General features: G+C 40.0%; 1 protein-coding gene across 1 annotated transcript in view; it reads left to right on the top strand.

Moving 5' to 3' along the window:
• The window catches only part of SLC44A3 (solute carrier family 44 member 3), an 84,334-nt gene that overhangs the window by 40,002 nt on the left and 30,129 nt on the right, over positions 1-14,203 (top strand). Inside the window, 2 exon segments of the mRNA XM_018045792.1 lie at positions 1,115-1,231; positions 1,234-1,279. Coding sequence (XP_017901281.1) covers positions 1,115-1,231; positions 1,234-1,279 — 163 coding nt within the window.

Below are 14,203 nucleotides of genomic sequence, written 5' to 3' on the forward strand. Positions count from 1 at the left end.
CTGGGGGGCTAAGTGCCCATGTGCCTCGCAGCCAAACACCCCAAACATCAAACAGAAGCAATATTGGAGCAAATTCTATAAAGTTTTTTTAAATGGTCCACATAAAAAAAAAATCTAATAATAAGAAAATGAAACAGAGCAGAGAACATCTAGAAATCAAGTGTAGTTGCAGAACTGAGATTTGGTATGGAATTGAGTTGAATTGCAGAGCCAGTTCAAGGGCTTCTTTAGATGAGAGCAAATTAAGCAGGACGTAGCCAGTGAACGGCAGAGCATTGCTGGGGTTACCTCACTTGGCTCAGTTTAATATAATATTGTGCTTCTGAAATTTAAGTAATAAAAATCGTCATCACTTGCGAACTGATATTTCTATGGGCCAGTACTCACCAGGTAATCCCATTCTATCCCACTCTTTCTTGAAGGACCATCAGAAAATGGGTATTACAGATAAGGATACTAACACTCCAAGAGGCCAAATAACTTGCCCCAGGCTACCCAAAAAGGGATAAAGCTGACGTCTAAATCTAGGAGATTAACACCAAGGCCCACTAGCCATTTTAAATGTGCTAGGAGAGTTTGCTCTTGAAATCTGAAATGAATCCTTTTGAACAAATGAAGATTCTTGTCTTTATTGAGTCTAAATTTTTGGTGAAGCATGTTTCTATAACACAGGGTTCTATAACACAGCTTTCATCAACATAAGTTTTGTGTGCATCACAAAGTGTTGTGATAGAAAAACCATGGGTTTTAGAGTCCACTGTGTCCAGGTCTATATTCTCCCTCCACTAACTATGAGCAGTGAGACTTTGCAAAAGTCACTTGACTCTTCCAAACCTCAGTTTTCATATCTGCAAAGTGGGGTGACTATTAGAAGATAGATCAAATGTCATCTTATACAAGTTGCCTACCAGTTATCACAATTATCACTGTCAATATTATTCGTAAGTTAAAAGTGGGTTCTCAATTTTAGTTATGGTGGGAACTTCAAACTTGACGTTGACATCTGTGTTTCATGTGATGCCAAAGTCTAGAACTAAGGAAGAATGGCCTCTTGGACCTTCTTCCATATTTAGGAAAAAACACATATAAAGCATGTTTGTGTTTTAAACTTTAGGAGCTGCACAGGTCATTGAAGGTGGCCAAGTGGAATATAAGCCTCTTTCTGGCATTCGGTATATGTGGTGGTACCATTTAATTGGCCTCATCTGGACTAGTGAATTCATCCTTGCATGCCACAAATGACTGTAGCTGGAACAGTGGTGACGTGTTATTTTAACAGGTAGGTCTAGCGTGTTACTGCTATAGATTTGTCTATGTGCTTCATGTTGTGTGTCTCAAAAGATATTTTGGAATTTTGACATGACCTCTCAAAAGAGATTGGCAAGAGAAAAAGACTAAGCTCAAAATTAGGCAGAATGGTGGGATGAATTGAGAGACTGAGAGTGAGATACGTACACTGTCGATACTGTGTATAAAATAGATAACGAGAACCTACTATATAGCTCAGGGGATCTACTCAGTGCTCTGTGGTGATCTAAATAGGAAGAAAATCCAGCAAAAGAGGGGATAAATGTATACATATAGCTGATTCACTTTGCTGTACAATAGAAAATAACACAGCATTGTAAAGGAACTATACGCCAATAGAAATTAATTTTAAAAAGTTAGGCAAAAAAAATTTGGCAGGATGTTTATTTAGTAGTAAAAAGAAATACTATATCTTAAATCTGTCACATTTCCAACCTCTTATGCTTTAAGCTAGAAAATCCAAAAGGAAGCCAAACACAGAAGTAATCAAACTGCTTAGAACTGAAAGATATTCAAATGAAAGGGTTGACTTCTCCTGTAAATATCCATTCTTACTGACTTCAAACTTTAAAAAAATTACTGATCTATTTGGAACACACTTCAGTAAGTTCTATGAGCATCATTTCATCCTATGTAAAATGAGGAGAATGTTTTCTTTAAAAGCAGTTTTAAATCCTAAGGGAATTGTACATGACTATAAAATACAATTCATGTTCTTATAGTTAAATGCTAGTGAATTCATTAAATGCTTTTCTGTTCACTATGCTATTTAAGTGTTTATCCTCCATTACCTCATCAAAATAATTGAGGACACATGCACGTACGTCTCAACTCTTTACCTCTTTCGTGTTTGTGAGGTTCTCCATGAAGCAGATAAAACCACAGGCAAGAAGAACACGGCCAGGGCAATGACGGGCTTGGACTCAGAACAGGAAGTTTACTTCTCATGGGGCTGGTCCTCCTCTAATGTCTCAGACTAAATGGGCAGAAAAACACGAGGGTTCATGGGGGCAAGAAAGTCATCTAGGGCTGATTCATGCTGTAGAACAATTACCTCCCAACAATAAGGAGTGCTATGGGTTTTATTACAGTGGTGCTGTTGGGAGCCTCCTTCTTTAGAGACCCCGTCAGACGCACAAAGGGCTGTAGTCCTTGGCACTGAGAGCCTTTGCGCCTTCGGAGGAGGCGGTATGTGCTGCTTGCTCCTGAGTACAGGAGCAGAGATTATTCTAACCAAACTGGCCAGCAGCAGCTCACATCTGCCTGACAGCAGTGATTTTTGTTCTATTTTAGTAACACAAAATCAAAATGTTTTCAGTGAGGGCTTTTTATTTAACCTCCAGTGAAGTGTATATATGTATCTCCTAATGCCTTCCCCCACTCTAACTCCCCTCCCCCAAAATCATGAAAAAGTGAAGAAAGCATAAACACACAAGGACAGGAGGAAACAGGCAGTGATAGCAGCTAAGAAACACCATGGCAATCCAGTCCAGTATTCCTACCGGGATAATCCCATGAGCAGAGGAGCCCCCGGGTGGTAAAGAGAAGGACATGACTGAGCGCAAATGAATGAATGAAGAAACATCAGTCAAATTTTGAAAACTGAAGACAGGATGAATGAGCAGTGAGCAGACTGGAGAAGCCTCAAAAAGCCTATCTCTGTGCATCTGGTGGGAGAGGAGGCTGATTTGAGCTGTGAAAATCTAGAGAGATTCAGGAATTTAGGTGTGAAACATGCTTGCAAAGATTAGTTAAAGGTCTTACTAAGGAGCAGTTCGGCCCCACGGCCCCTCCTTCAGACCAGCAGATATAATTGGGAGCTTTGCTCTCTGGAGAAGTCATCAGAGAGGGCCTGGATGTAGGGTATCTGGCACAGCCAAGGCAGGGACAAAGCTCTGCCCTGAAAGAAGAGGGAGCAAGTGGAAGTCTAAGAATCTGCCTGCAATGCAGGAGACCTGGGTTTGATCCCTGGGTTAGAAAGATCGCCTGGAGAAGGGAATGACTACCCTCTCTAGTATATTCTTGCCTGGAGAATTCCATGGATGGAGGAGCCTAGCAGGCTACAGTCCATGGGATCACAGAGTCAGACACAACTGAGCGACTGACACTTCACTTTCATTCTACCTGCTACTAACCCACACTCCACAGCTCAGCCTCCGGGATGTTGACAGCCAGGTTGATATTTCTTAAGCATGAGATTATTGGATTCTTCTTTGGAGAAACTATATAACCCAAAGCAAAGACCTGCAGATAGTACCACGTGGGGATCCCCCAATGAAATTGCCTGATGCCCTGACTCTGAAGCAGATGGTGAAACTCACCAGTCAGCAGTCACCCTTGTATAGAACCTCCAATTCACTCTTTGGTTCCTCACGCTTAAATGTGAACCTATAGCCAGTGATTATTAAAAATTTGAAGAAGCCTGTTGTGAAAGAAAAGGATCAAAATGAACAAAACAAGCAACCAAAAAAATTTAGGAAAAATAGGGGCAATGCAGGCAGCAGAAGAAAACTGCAACAGCAACTCTAATAATATCTTCAGAAAGAACCAAAAAATGTTGCTTTCATAAAATAAGAACCAAGAAAAAAAGAATAGTGAGAGAACAGAAAGACCTCTTTGTTGTTAAAAATATGATTGCAAAAGTGAAAGTTTTCTACTGATGGATTAAAATATAAAGTTGAACTCCTCCAGAAGATAGAACAAAGAGAAAAAGAGATGGAAACTAGGAGAAAAAAGATAAAATTTAGGTCACCCAACACCTGACTAATATGAGTTCTAGAAATAGAGGACAAAGAAAAAAGGGAGGAAATTGTCAAAATTTCCCAGAGCTGGAGGACATGGGTAAAGAGAAGATCCCAGAAGTTTTAGAAAGAAAGATCACAGGCAAAGTATGAAGAACTAGAACCTGTACAAGATCTGTACTCTGAAAACTATAGAACACTAATGAAAGGAATTGAAAATGATACAAATAAATGGAAAGATAACCAGTGTTCATGGATTGAAAGAACTAATATTATAAAAATATGCATACTATCCAAGAAATCTACATATTTAATAAAAAAATACCCATGACATTCTTCACAGCACTAAAAAAATCCTAAAATTTATACAGAATCATAGAAAACCCTGACTAGCCAGAATAATCTTGAAAAAAAGGACAAGTGTGGAGGTTTCATACTCCCTGACTTCAGAATGTACTACAAAGCTGAAATAATCAAAACTACAAAGCTACAGAGGCATAAAAACAGACACATAGATCAATGGAACAGAATAGAAAACCCAGAAATAAGAGAAGTGAAAATCGAAGAAGAATAGGAAAGATATAAGCATCTGAATGCAGAGTTCCAAAGAATAGCAAGAAGAGATAAGAAAGCCTTCTTCAGTGATCAATGCAAAGAAATAGAGGAAAAGAACAGAATGAGAAAGACTAGAGATCTCTTCAAGAAAATTAGAGCTACCAAGGGAACATTTCATGCAAAGATGGGCTCGATAAAGGACAGAAATGGTATGGACCTAACAAAAGCAGAAGATACTAAGAAGAGGTGGCAAGAATACACAGAAGAACTGTACAGAAAAGATCTTCATGACCTGGATAATCACGATGGTGTGATCACTCACCTAGAGCCAGACATCCTGGAATGTGAAGTCAAGTGGGCCTTAGAAAGCATCACTACAAACAAAGCTAGTGGAGGTGATGGAATTCCAGTAGAGCTATTTCAAATCCTGAAAGATGATGCTGTGAAAGTGCTGCACTCAATATGCCAGCAAATTTGGAAAACTCAGCAGTGGCCACAGGACTAGAAAAGGTCAGTTTTCATTCCAATCCCAAACAAAGGCAATGCCAAAGAATGCTTAAACTACCACACAATTGCACTCATCTCACACACTAGTAAAGTAATGCTCAAAATTCTCCAAGCCAGGCTTCAGATATACGTGAACCGAGAACTTCCTGAAGTTCAAGCTGGTTTTAGAAAAGGCAGAGGAACCAAAGATCAAATTGCCAACATCTGTTGGATCATCGAAAAAGCAAGAGAGTTCCAGAAAAACATCTATTTCTGCTCTATTGACTGTGCCAAAGCCTTTGACTATGTGACTTTTATCACAATAAACTGTGGAAAATTCTGAGAGAGATGAGAATACCAGAGCACCTGACCTGCCTCTTGAGAAATCTGTATGCAGGTCAGGAAGCAACAGTTAGAACTGGACATGGAACAACAGACTGGTTCCAAATAGGAAAAGGAGTATGTCAAGGCTCTATATTGTCACCCTGCTTACTTAACTTCTATGCAGAGTACATCATGAGAAACGCTGGACTGGAAGAAACACAAGCTGGAATCAAGATTGCCGGGAGAAATATCTATAACCTCAGATATGCAGATGACACCACCCTTATGGCAGAAAGTGAAGAGGAACTAAAAAGCCTCTTGATGAAAGTGAAAGTGGAGAGTGAAAAAGTTGGCTTAAAGCTCAACATTCAGAAAACGAAGATGATGGCATCCAGTCCCATCACTTCATGGGAAATAGATGGGGAAACAGTGGAAACAGTGTCAGACTTTCTTTTTTTGGGCTCCAAAATCACTGCAGATGGTGACTGCAGCCATGAAATTAAAAGACGCTTACTCCTTGGAAGAAAAGTTATGACCAACCTAGATAGCCTATTGAAAAGCAGAGACATTACTTTGCCAACAAAAGGTCCATCTAGTCAAGGCTATGGTTTTTCCTGTGGTCATGTATGGATGTGAGAGTTGGACTGTGAAGAAGGCTGAGCGCCGAAGAATTGATGCTTTTGAACTGTGGTGTTGGAGAAGACTCTTGAGAGTCCCTTGGACTGCAAGGAGATCCAACCAGTCCATTCTGAAGGAGATCAGCCCTGGGATTTCCTTGGAAGGAATGATGCTGATACTGAAACTCCAGTACTTTGGCCACCTCATGTGAAGAGTTGACTCATTGGAGAAGACTCTGATGCTAGGAGGGATTGGTGGCAGGAGGAGAAGGGGACGACAGAGGATGAGATGGCTGGATGGCATCACTGACTCGATGGACGTGAGTCTGAGTGAATTCCGGGAGTTGGTGATGGACAGGGAGGCCTGGCGTGCTGCGATTCATGGGGTTGCAAAGAGTCGGACATGACTGAGCAACTGAACTGAACTTATATTCAGTTAACTTACAATGAAGGAGGCAAAAATATACAGTGGGGAAAAGAAAGTCTTTTTAATAAGTGTTGCCAGGAAATGGACACCTAGGTGTAAAAGAATGAAATTAGAACATTTTCTCATACTATATACCAAAATAAACTCAAAATGGATTACAGACCTAAATGTTAGTCCGGAAACCATAAAATTCCCAGAAGAAAACAAGCAGAACACTCTTTGCCATAAATTGTAGTAGTGTTTTTTTGGATCTATTGCTTCAGGCAAAGGAAACAAAAGCAAAAATAAACAAATTAAACTTAAAATCTTTTGCACAGCAAAGGAAACCATCAACAAAATGAAAAGACAGCCTACTGAATGGGGAAAATGCTTGTAATTGATAAGAGCAATAAGGGGTTAATATCCAAACTATTTATTAATGAAGTCATACAACTCAGTATAAAAAAAAGAACGCAGTTTAACAATGAGAAGAATAGATATTCTTCCAAAGAAAGCATGCAGATGGCCAGCAAAGACATGAAAAGATGCTCAGCATTGCTAATCATCAGAGAAGTGCATATCAAAACCATGAGATAGCACCTCACACCTGTCAGAGTGGCTGTTGTCAAAAGGACCACAAATGTTGGCAAGGACATGAAAAAAAGGGAACCCAAGTACACTGTTGGTGGGGATGTAAATTGATGCAGCCACTGTGGAAAATAGTATGGAGATTCCTTAAAGAATTGAAAATAGAATTGCTGTTTGAATGAATGCCACTGCTGGATATACAGCCAAAGAAAATGAAAACACTAATTCAAGAAGTTATATGCTCCCCCCTCAGTTTTCAGGCAGCTTTATTTACAGTAGGCAAGTTATGGAAGCTACCCAAGTGTCCATCAGTAGATGAATAGATAAAGAAGATGTGGTGTGTTTATACAATGGAATATTAACCATAAAAAAAGAATGAAATTTTGCTATTTTGCAACAATATGGTTGGACCTGGAGGGCATTAGACTTGGTGAAATAAATAAGAGAAACACAAATACTATATGTTATCCCTTAAATGTGGAATCTAAAAAATAAATGAATATGACAAAATGGAAACAGACTCAGATTTAGAGAATAAACTAGTGATTTCCATCTGAGAGAGGGAAGTGGACAGAGTCAAGGTAGGGATAGGAAACCAAGAGGCACAAACTACTGTGTGTACTATAAATAAGCTGTATATTGACTACTGTGTGTACTATAATAAGCTGTATATTGACTACTGTGTGTACTATAATAAGCTGTATATTGACTACTGTGTGTACTATAAAAAGCTGTATATTGACTACTGTGTATATTATAATAAGCTGTGTATTGACTACTGTGTATAGTGTATACTATAATAAGCTGTATATTGTACAATACAGGGGATACAGCCAATATTTTAAAATAACTTAAGTGAGGTATGATCTTTCAAAATATTGAAATACTGTGTCATATATCTGAAACTAGTATTATAAATCAACTACACTTCAATAAAAAATAAAATTTAAAAAGAACTAGAATGGAATCTGATGTTCAACAGCAACTCTGAACCAGGGAGATAGTAGGACAAAACTACCAAAATTCTGAGAAAAGATGATTTCCAACCTAGAATTCTATACCTGTTCGTACTATCAGTCAAAGATAAAGGAAGACAAAGTCCTATTCAGGCATGCAATATCGCAAAAGATTTCCTCCCCATATCCTTTCTCTCTGAAACTGAGTAAACGAGGGGAAAAAAAAAAAAAACATGAGTTTCATGAAATGGGCTCCAACACAGTGAAGAAGAGAAGGGAATTTCCAGGAGGGTAGGTATTTAGCAGGTATAGAAAACGTCGAGTCCAAGGAGGAGCAGGAGAGCAGTGGGCTCCAGGAGGGATGTCGCCAAGAAAAAATAAAAAGGAAACTTAGAGAATATCAGATATGTTGTTTGAATATGTGGAGAAAAAGAATTATACTTTGATGAAGCATTTGGTGAAGCATGTGGAAAACCAAGCAAATAAAAGATGTGAAATATTATTAAAGAAAAGTCAAAAGCTAGAAAGAAAATATAATCAGAATACACTGTTTCAAACAGTTGTGAATGTTATTTATGTACTGATAATGTAAGCCCTAAACATTAATTAAAACATACTCAGTGGTGAAAGATTGAAAATTTTTTCTCTAAGATCAGGAATGAGACAGGACTGCTCACTCTTACCATTCCTATTCAACATAGTACTGGAAGACCTAGCCAGAGCAATCAGGCAAGAAAATGAGGAAAAAATACATACGAATCACAAAGAAAGAAGTAAAATTGCCTTTGTTTGCAGATAATATGACTTTATTAATATATAAGGAAAATTCTAAGGACTTCATCAAAAAAACTGTTAAACTAATCAGTGAATTCAGTAAAGGTACAGGATACAAAGCATTCAGAAAACAGTTGCATTTCTCTAACAGCAAAATATCTGAAAAAGAAAGAAGACAGTCTCATTCACACTGGCATTGAAAACAATAAAATACTTAGGAATGAATTTAAGGAGATGAAAGCTCTGTATACTGAAAAGTATAAGACTCTGATGAAAGACACAAACAAATGGAAATATATCCTGTGTTCATGGATCAGAAGAATTAATATTGTTAAAATATCCTTCTTACCCAAAGCCATCTATAAATTCCATGCATTCCCTGTCAACCTTTCAGTTATATTTTTCCACAGAAATAGAAAAATTCTAAAATTTGTATCACAAAAGAGCCCAAATAGCCAAAGCAATTCTAAGAAAGAAGAACCCACCTGGAGGCATCGTATGTCCTGATTTCAAACTATACCACAAAACAGTATGGCGCTGGCATAGAAATAGACCCATAGATCATTGGAAGAGAACTGAGATCCTAGAGAGGGGAAAGGATAATCTCTTCAATGAACAGTTCTGGAAAAACTGGATAACAACATGAAGAATAAAATTAAACCCCTGTATTACATGGTTCAAAAGAATTAATTCAAAATGGTTTAAAGACTCAAACATAAGACCTGAAGTCCCTAAACTCCTCTGAGACAACATAGGGGAAAAGCTCCTTTACATCAGTCTTTGAAATGATTTTTCAAATATGACACCAAAAGCACAAGCCACAACAGCAAAAATTAGTGAGATTACATCAAACTAAAAAGTTCTACACAATGAAAGAACCAATCCACAAAATGAAAAGACAGCTTATGGAATGGGAGGAAATATTTGCAAGTCATTTGTCTGATAAGGAGTTAATACCAAAATATATATATAACTCCTGTAACTCCATAGTAAAAAAAAAAATATTCAGTTAAAAAAGGGGCAGAGGAGCAGAACTTCCTTTCCAGAGAAGATACAAAAAACAGGCACATGAAAATGTGCTCGACATCACTAATCATCAGGGAATACATATCAAAACCACAATTAGATACCACCTTATACCTGTTAGAATGGCTATCATCAAAAAGACAAGAGGTGACTAATGTCGGTGAGGATGTAGAGAAAAGGGAACCCTCGTTCACTGTGGGATGGGGTGTGCAAATTTGGGATACAGCAATTATGGAAACTGACAGTATGGAGGCTCCTCAAAAAATTAAAATCAGAACTACAGGATCCAACAATCCCACTTCTTAGGTATATATCAAAAGGAAATATAAAAAGAATCTTGAAGAAATGTCTTCACGCCTATGTTCATTGCAGCAGTATTCACAATAGCCAAGATATGGGAACAACCTTAGTGTCCATCGAAGGGTGAATAGATGAAGATTTGGTGTTCTGTTCAGTCGCTCAGTTGTGTCCAACTCTTTGCAACCCCATGAATCGCAGCACGCCAGGCCTCCCTGTCCATCACCAACTCCCGGAGTTCACTCAGACTCATGTCCATCGAGTCAGTGATGCCATCCAGCCATCTCATCCTGGGTCGTCCCCTTCTCCTCCTGCCCCCAATACCTCCCAGCATCAGAGTCTTTTCCAGTGAGTCAACTCTTCGCATGAGGTGGCCAAAGTACTAGAGTTTCAGCTTCAGCATCATTCCTTCCAAAGAAATCCCAGGGCTGATCTCCTTCAGAATGGACTGGTTGGATCTCCTTGCAGTCCAAGGGACTCTCAAGAGTCTTCTCCAACACCACAGTTCAAAAGCATCAATTCTTCAGCGCTCAGCCTTCTTCACATCCAACTCTCACATCCATACATGACCACAGGAAAAACCATAGCCTTGACTAGATGGACCTTTTGTTGGCAAAGTAATATCTCTGCTTTTCAATAGGCTATCTAGGTTGGTCATAACTTTTCTTCCAAGGAGTAAGCGTCTTTTAATTTCATGGCTGCAGTCACCATCTGCAGTGATTTTGGAGCCCAAAAAAAGAAAGTCTGACACTGTTTCCACTGTTTCCCCATCTATTTCCCATGAAGTGATGGGACTGGATGCCATCATCTTCGTTTTCTGAATGTTGAGCTTTAAGCCAACTTTTTCACTCTCCACTTTCACTTTCATCAAGAGGCTTTTTAGTTCCTCTTCACTTTCTGCCATAAGGGTGGTGTCATCTGCATATCTGAGGTTATAGATATTTCTCCCGGCAATCTTGATTCCAGCTTGTGTTTCTTCCAGTCCAGCGTTTCTCATGATGTACTCTGCATAGAAGTTAAGTAAGCAGGGTGACAATATACAGCCTTGACGTACTACTTTTCCTATTTGGAACCAGTCTGTTGTTCCATGTCCACTTCTAACTTTTGCTTCCTGACCTGCAGATAGGTTTCTCAAGAGGCACGTCAGATGGTCTGGTATTCCCATCTCTTTCAGAATTTTCCACAGTTTATTGTGATCCACACAGTCAAAGGCTTTGGCATAGTCAGTAAAGCAGAAATAGATGTTTTTCTGGAACTCTCTTGCTTTTTCGATGATCCAACAGATGTTGGCAATTTGATCTTTGGTTCCTCTGCCTTTTCTAAAACCAGCTTGAACATCAGGAAGTTCACGGTTCACATATTGCTGAAGCCTGGCTTGGAGAATTTTGAGCATTACTTTACTAGCGTATATAATGGAATATCATTTAGCCATGAGAAAGAAGGACATCGTGCCATTTAAAGCAACACAAATGGACCTTGAGGGCAATATGCCAAGTGATACATCATAGAAAAACAAATAGGGATGATACCACTTATATGTCAAATCTAAAAAAGCTGAACTAATGGAAACAGGTAGAATGGTGGTTGCCTGGGAGTGGGGTAGGGGAGAAGGGGAGGTATGGATTACGGGCACAAACTTCTAGTTAAAAGATGAGTAGTTCTGGGGATCTAACTATAGCCTGATGATTATGGTTAACAATACTGTGTTATATACTTGAAAGCTGCTAAGAGAAGAGACCTTAAATGTTCTCACCACAAAAAAAGAAATGGTTAATTATATGAAGTGATGGAGGCATAAGCTAATCCTAAGATAGTAATCATTTTGCAGTATATATGGGGTCAAATCAACACATTGTATACCTTGGACTTACAGACTGTTACATGTCGATTATATCTCAGTAAAACTGGGGAGAAATCTTTTAGAACTTCAGTATAATTATGTTGAGAAGAAGAGGAGTGGGAAAATGAGTGTACTTGGGAGTTTAAGCTGCTAAGAGAATGAAACCTGTGTCTTCCATAGTGGGAAGTCAGTAGACAGTCTCTGAGACTGAAAAAATGAAGAAATGCCAGTAAGAACAAGTAATTTAGGAGTGTGAAGGTGGGTTCCAGAAAAAACAGCTAAAATATTGCCTCTAGGGAGAGACAATTAGTGATGGAGAAAAAAAACTGCTGTTTTTCCTATTACACCTGGCAGTGCTATTTGCCTTTTTAAGATATTTCACATATTTGATAAAAATAAACTAATTTAAAATAAAATGCATACTGACTTATTTTTAGCACTGCTGTTTCATTTATTAAAGAGTTCTGCATTCTTTTTGACTGTGTGCTAATTTTGAAACCTCAAGGTTTTCCCTTATCTCAGGGCTTATAATTCTTTAATCTCATGTTCCAGTCTGCATGCAGGGTGAGAATTAAATATAGCCAGAGTGCATTCATCTCTGTCATTCATTTAAGCAGTAAGAGGGATGAAGAGGTCATCCAAGGAGCATCAAGTACCAGGACATGGGCATCCTGTGTAATTTCCCTTTTACCACCATTTGCTTGAATTTCAGAGAGGTCAACTGAGAGCCATAAAGATGGGGCTGGGGTGTGATAGGAAGGAGCCAGCACTGCTCAGTTTGGAGAAGGGACGCTTGAGTCATGACTTCATCGCTTGCAAGTATACAGAAGATGGTTTCCAGCTGCTTTGGATTTGCTGAAGAGGAAGTGAGGAAGTGGATTCACAGCTGAGCCTAAGGAATTTCGGTAGGAGACACATGAGTTTCCTAACCCTGACGAGAGCTGCCGAGGACCTGTTCTTCATAACAGTTTCCTTTTTTCTTTGGGATTGGATAAATGAACCTCACAGCTTCCCCCACAGTCCTCCCAACCCCATCTTGCAGTGATTCTGCTGAAAGAAAAGTCAGGAAAGGACGAGGTCTCTTCAGGGACACACCGCACTCCTTTGCCCAGGACCAGACTGACACTGGAGGCCAAGCATCCTGTGCAGCCTGATCCTTGTCCAGGAGCCACAACACAGAATGAATTATCCATGCTGCTGAAGAGTTCTCAGTGAGCACTCGACTGGATCTAACCAGAGCTAAAACGTGCCTCCAAGATTCCTAAGTTTCTGGAGTAAGTTATGTTGAAGCAAATCGTAGCTGTAAAATAGCACGTTAGATACCATGACCCAAAGGTGTTACAGACTTAGGTGAACGAGAACATTAAACACTTTGCACAGGACTTCCCTGGTGGTCCAAGGGTTAAGAATCCGCTGGCCAGTGCAGGAGACGTGGGTTTGATCCCTGGTCCAGGAAGATCCCCACGTACCACAGAGTAGATAAGCCCTGTGTGCCACAGCTAATGAGCCTGTGCACCTAGAGCTTGTACTCTGCAACAAGAGAAGCCGTCGCAATGAAGAGTAGTCCCTTCATAGTTGCTCGTCGCAACTAGAGAAAGCCTGCGTGCTGCTGTGAAGATTCAACACAGCCATAAATAAATTAAAATGTTTAAAAAGTAGTGTTTGAAAAAAAATGAAAATGGTTTGCCCAGGGACTTGAACTGATGCTGTGTCTTGGGACCCCCTGGCTCCGTCACACAGAGCCAGGCACCGTTAGCACTCAGAGCAGCCACAAGTTTAAAACTAGAGGAGCTGGGCTTGTGGGGTACATCCTGGAGTCTCCAGCTCTCCCCTGCTGCCCAGGGCCTTCCTACTGCCACCACCCACAGAACCCAGCGAAAGGTGCCCAGCATGCAGTACTCCCTGTGGACAGAAGCGGAAGCCCGCCAGGAGGCTGTGGCATCCTCATAAGCCCATCACTGAGCTGCTCAGTACGTCCCTTGCTGCACTGTGGTCCCAAACTCCAGTTCTCAAAATGTGGTGAAGTATTAGTTTAAGCTTCACTAGATGTAATCAAAGCCTCTTCCTGAAGGCAGGTTTTGCTGCTTGTGAAGAGATGAAGGCCTAGGGACATGCACAGCAGAGGAGGGGTGACAGGGTGATATAACCTTTGAATGTGGAAAAAGTCTGGGGCAGGAAGGGGGGGGTCTCCGAGACCCCCCAGTGATTGACCCTTTCCTGGGTATTGAGTGAGTTCTGGTTCCACAGGCTGGCCTGGTTTGTGAGCTGGCCCTCTTTTCAGGTTT

The sequence above is a fragment of the Capra hircus genome, chromosome 3 (genome assembly GCF_001704415.2).
Source record: "Capra hircus breed San Clemente chromosome 3, ASM170441v1, whole genome shotgun sequence".
NCBI classification, from domain to species: domain Eukaryota; kingdom Metazoa; phylum Chordata; class Mammalia; order Artiodactyla; family Bovidae; genus Capra; species Capra hircus.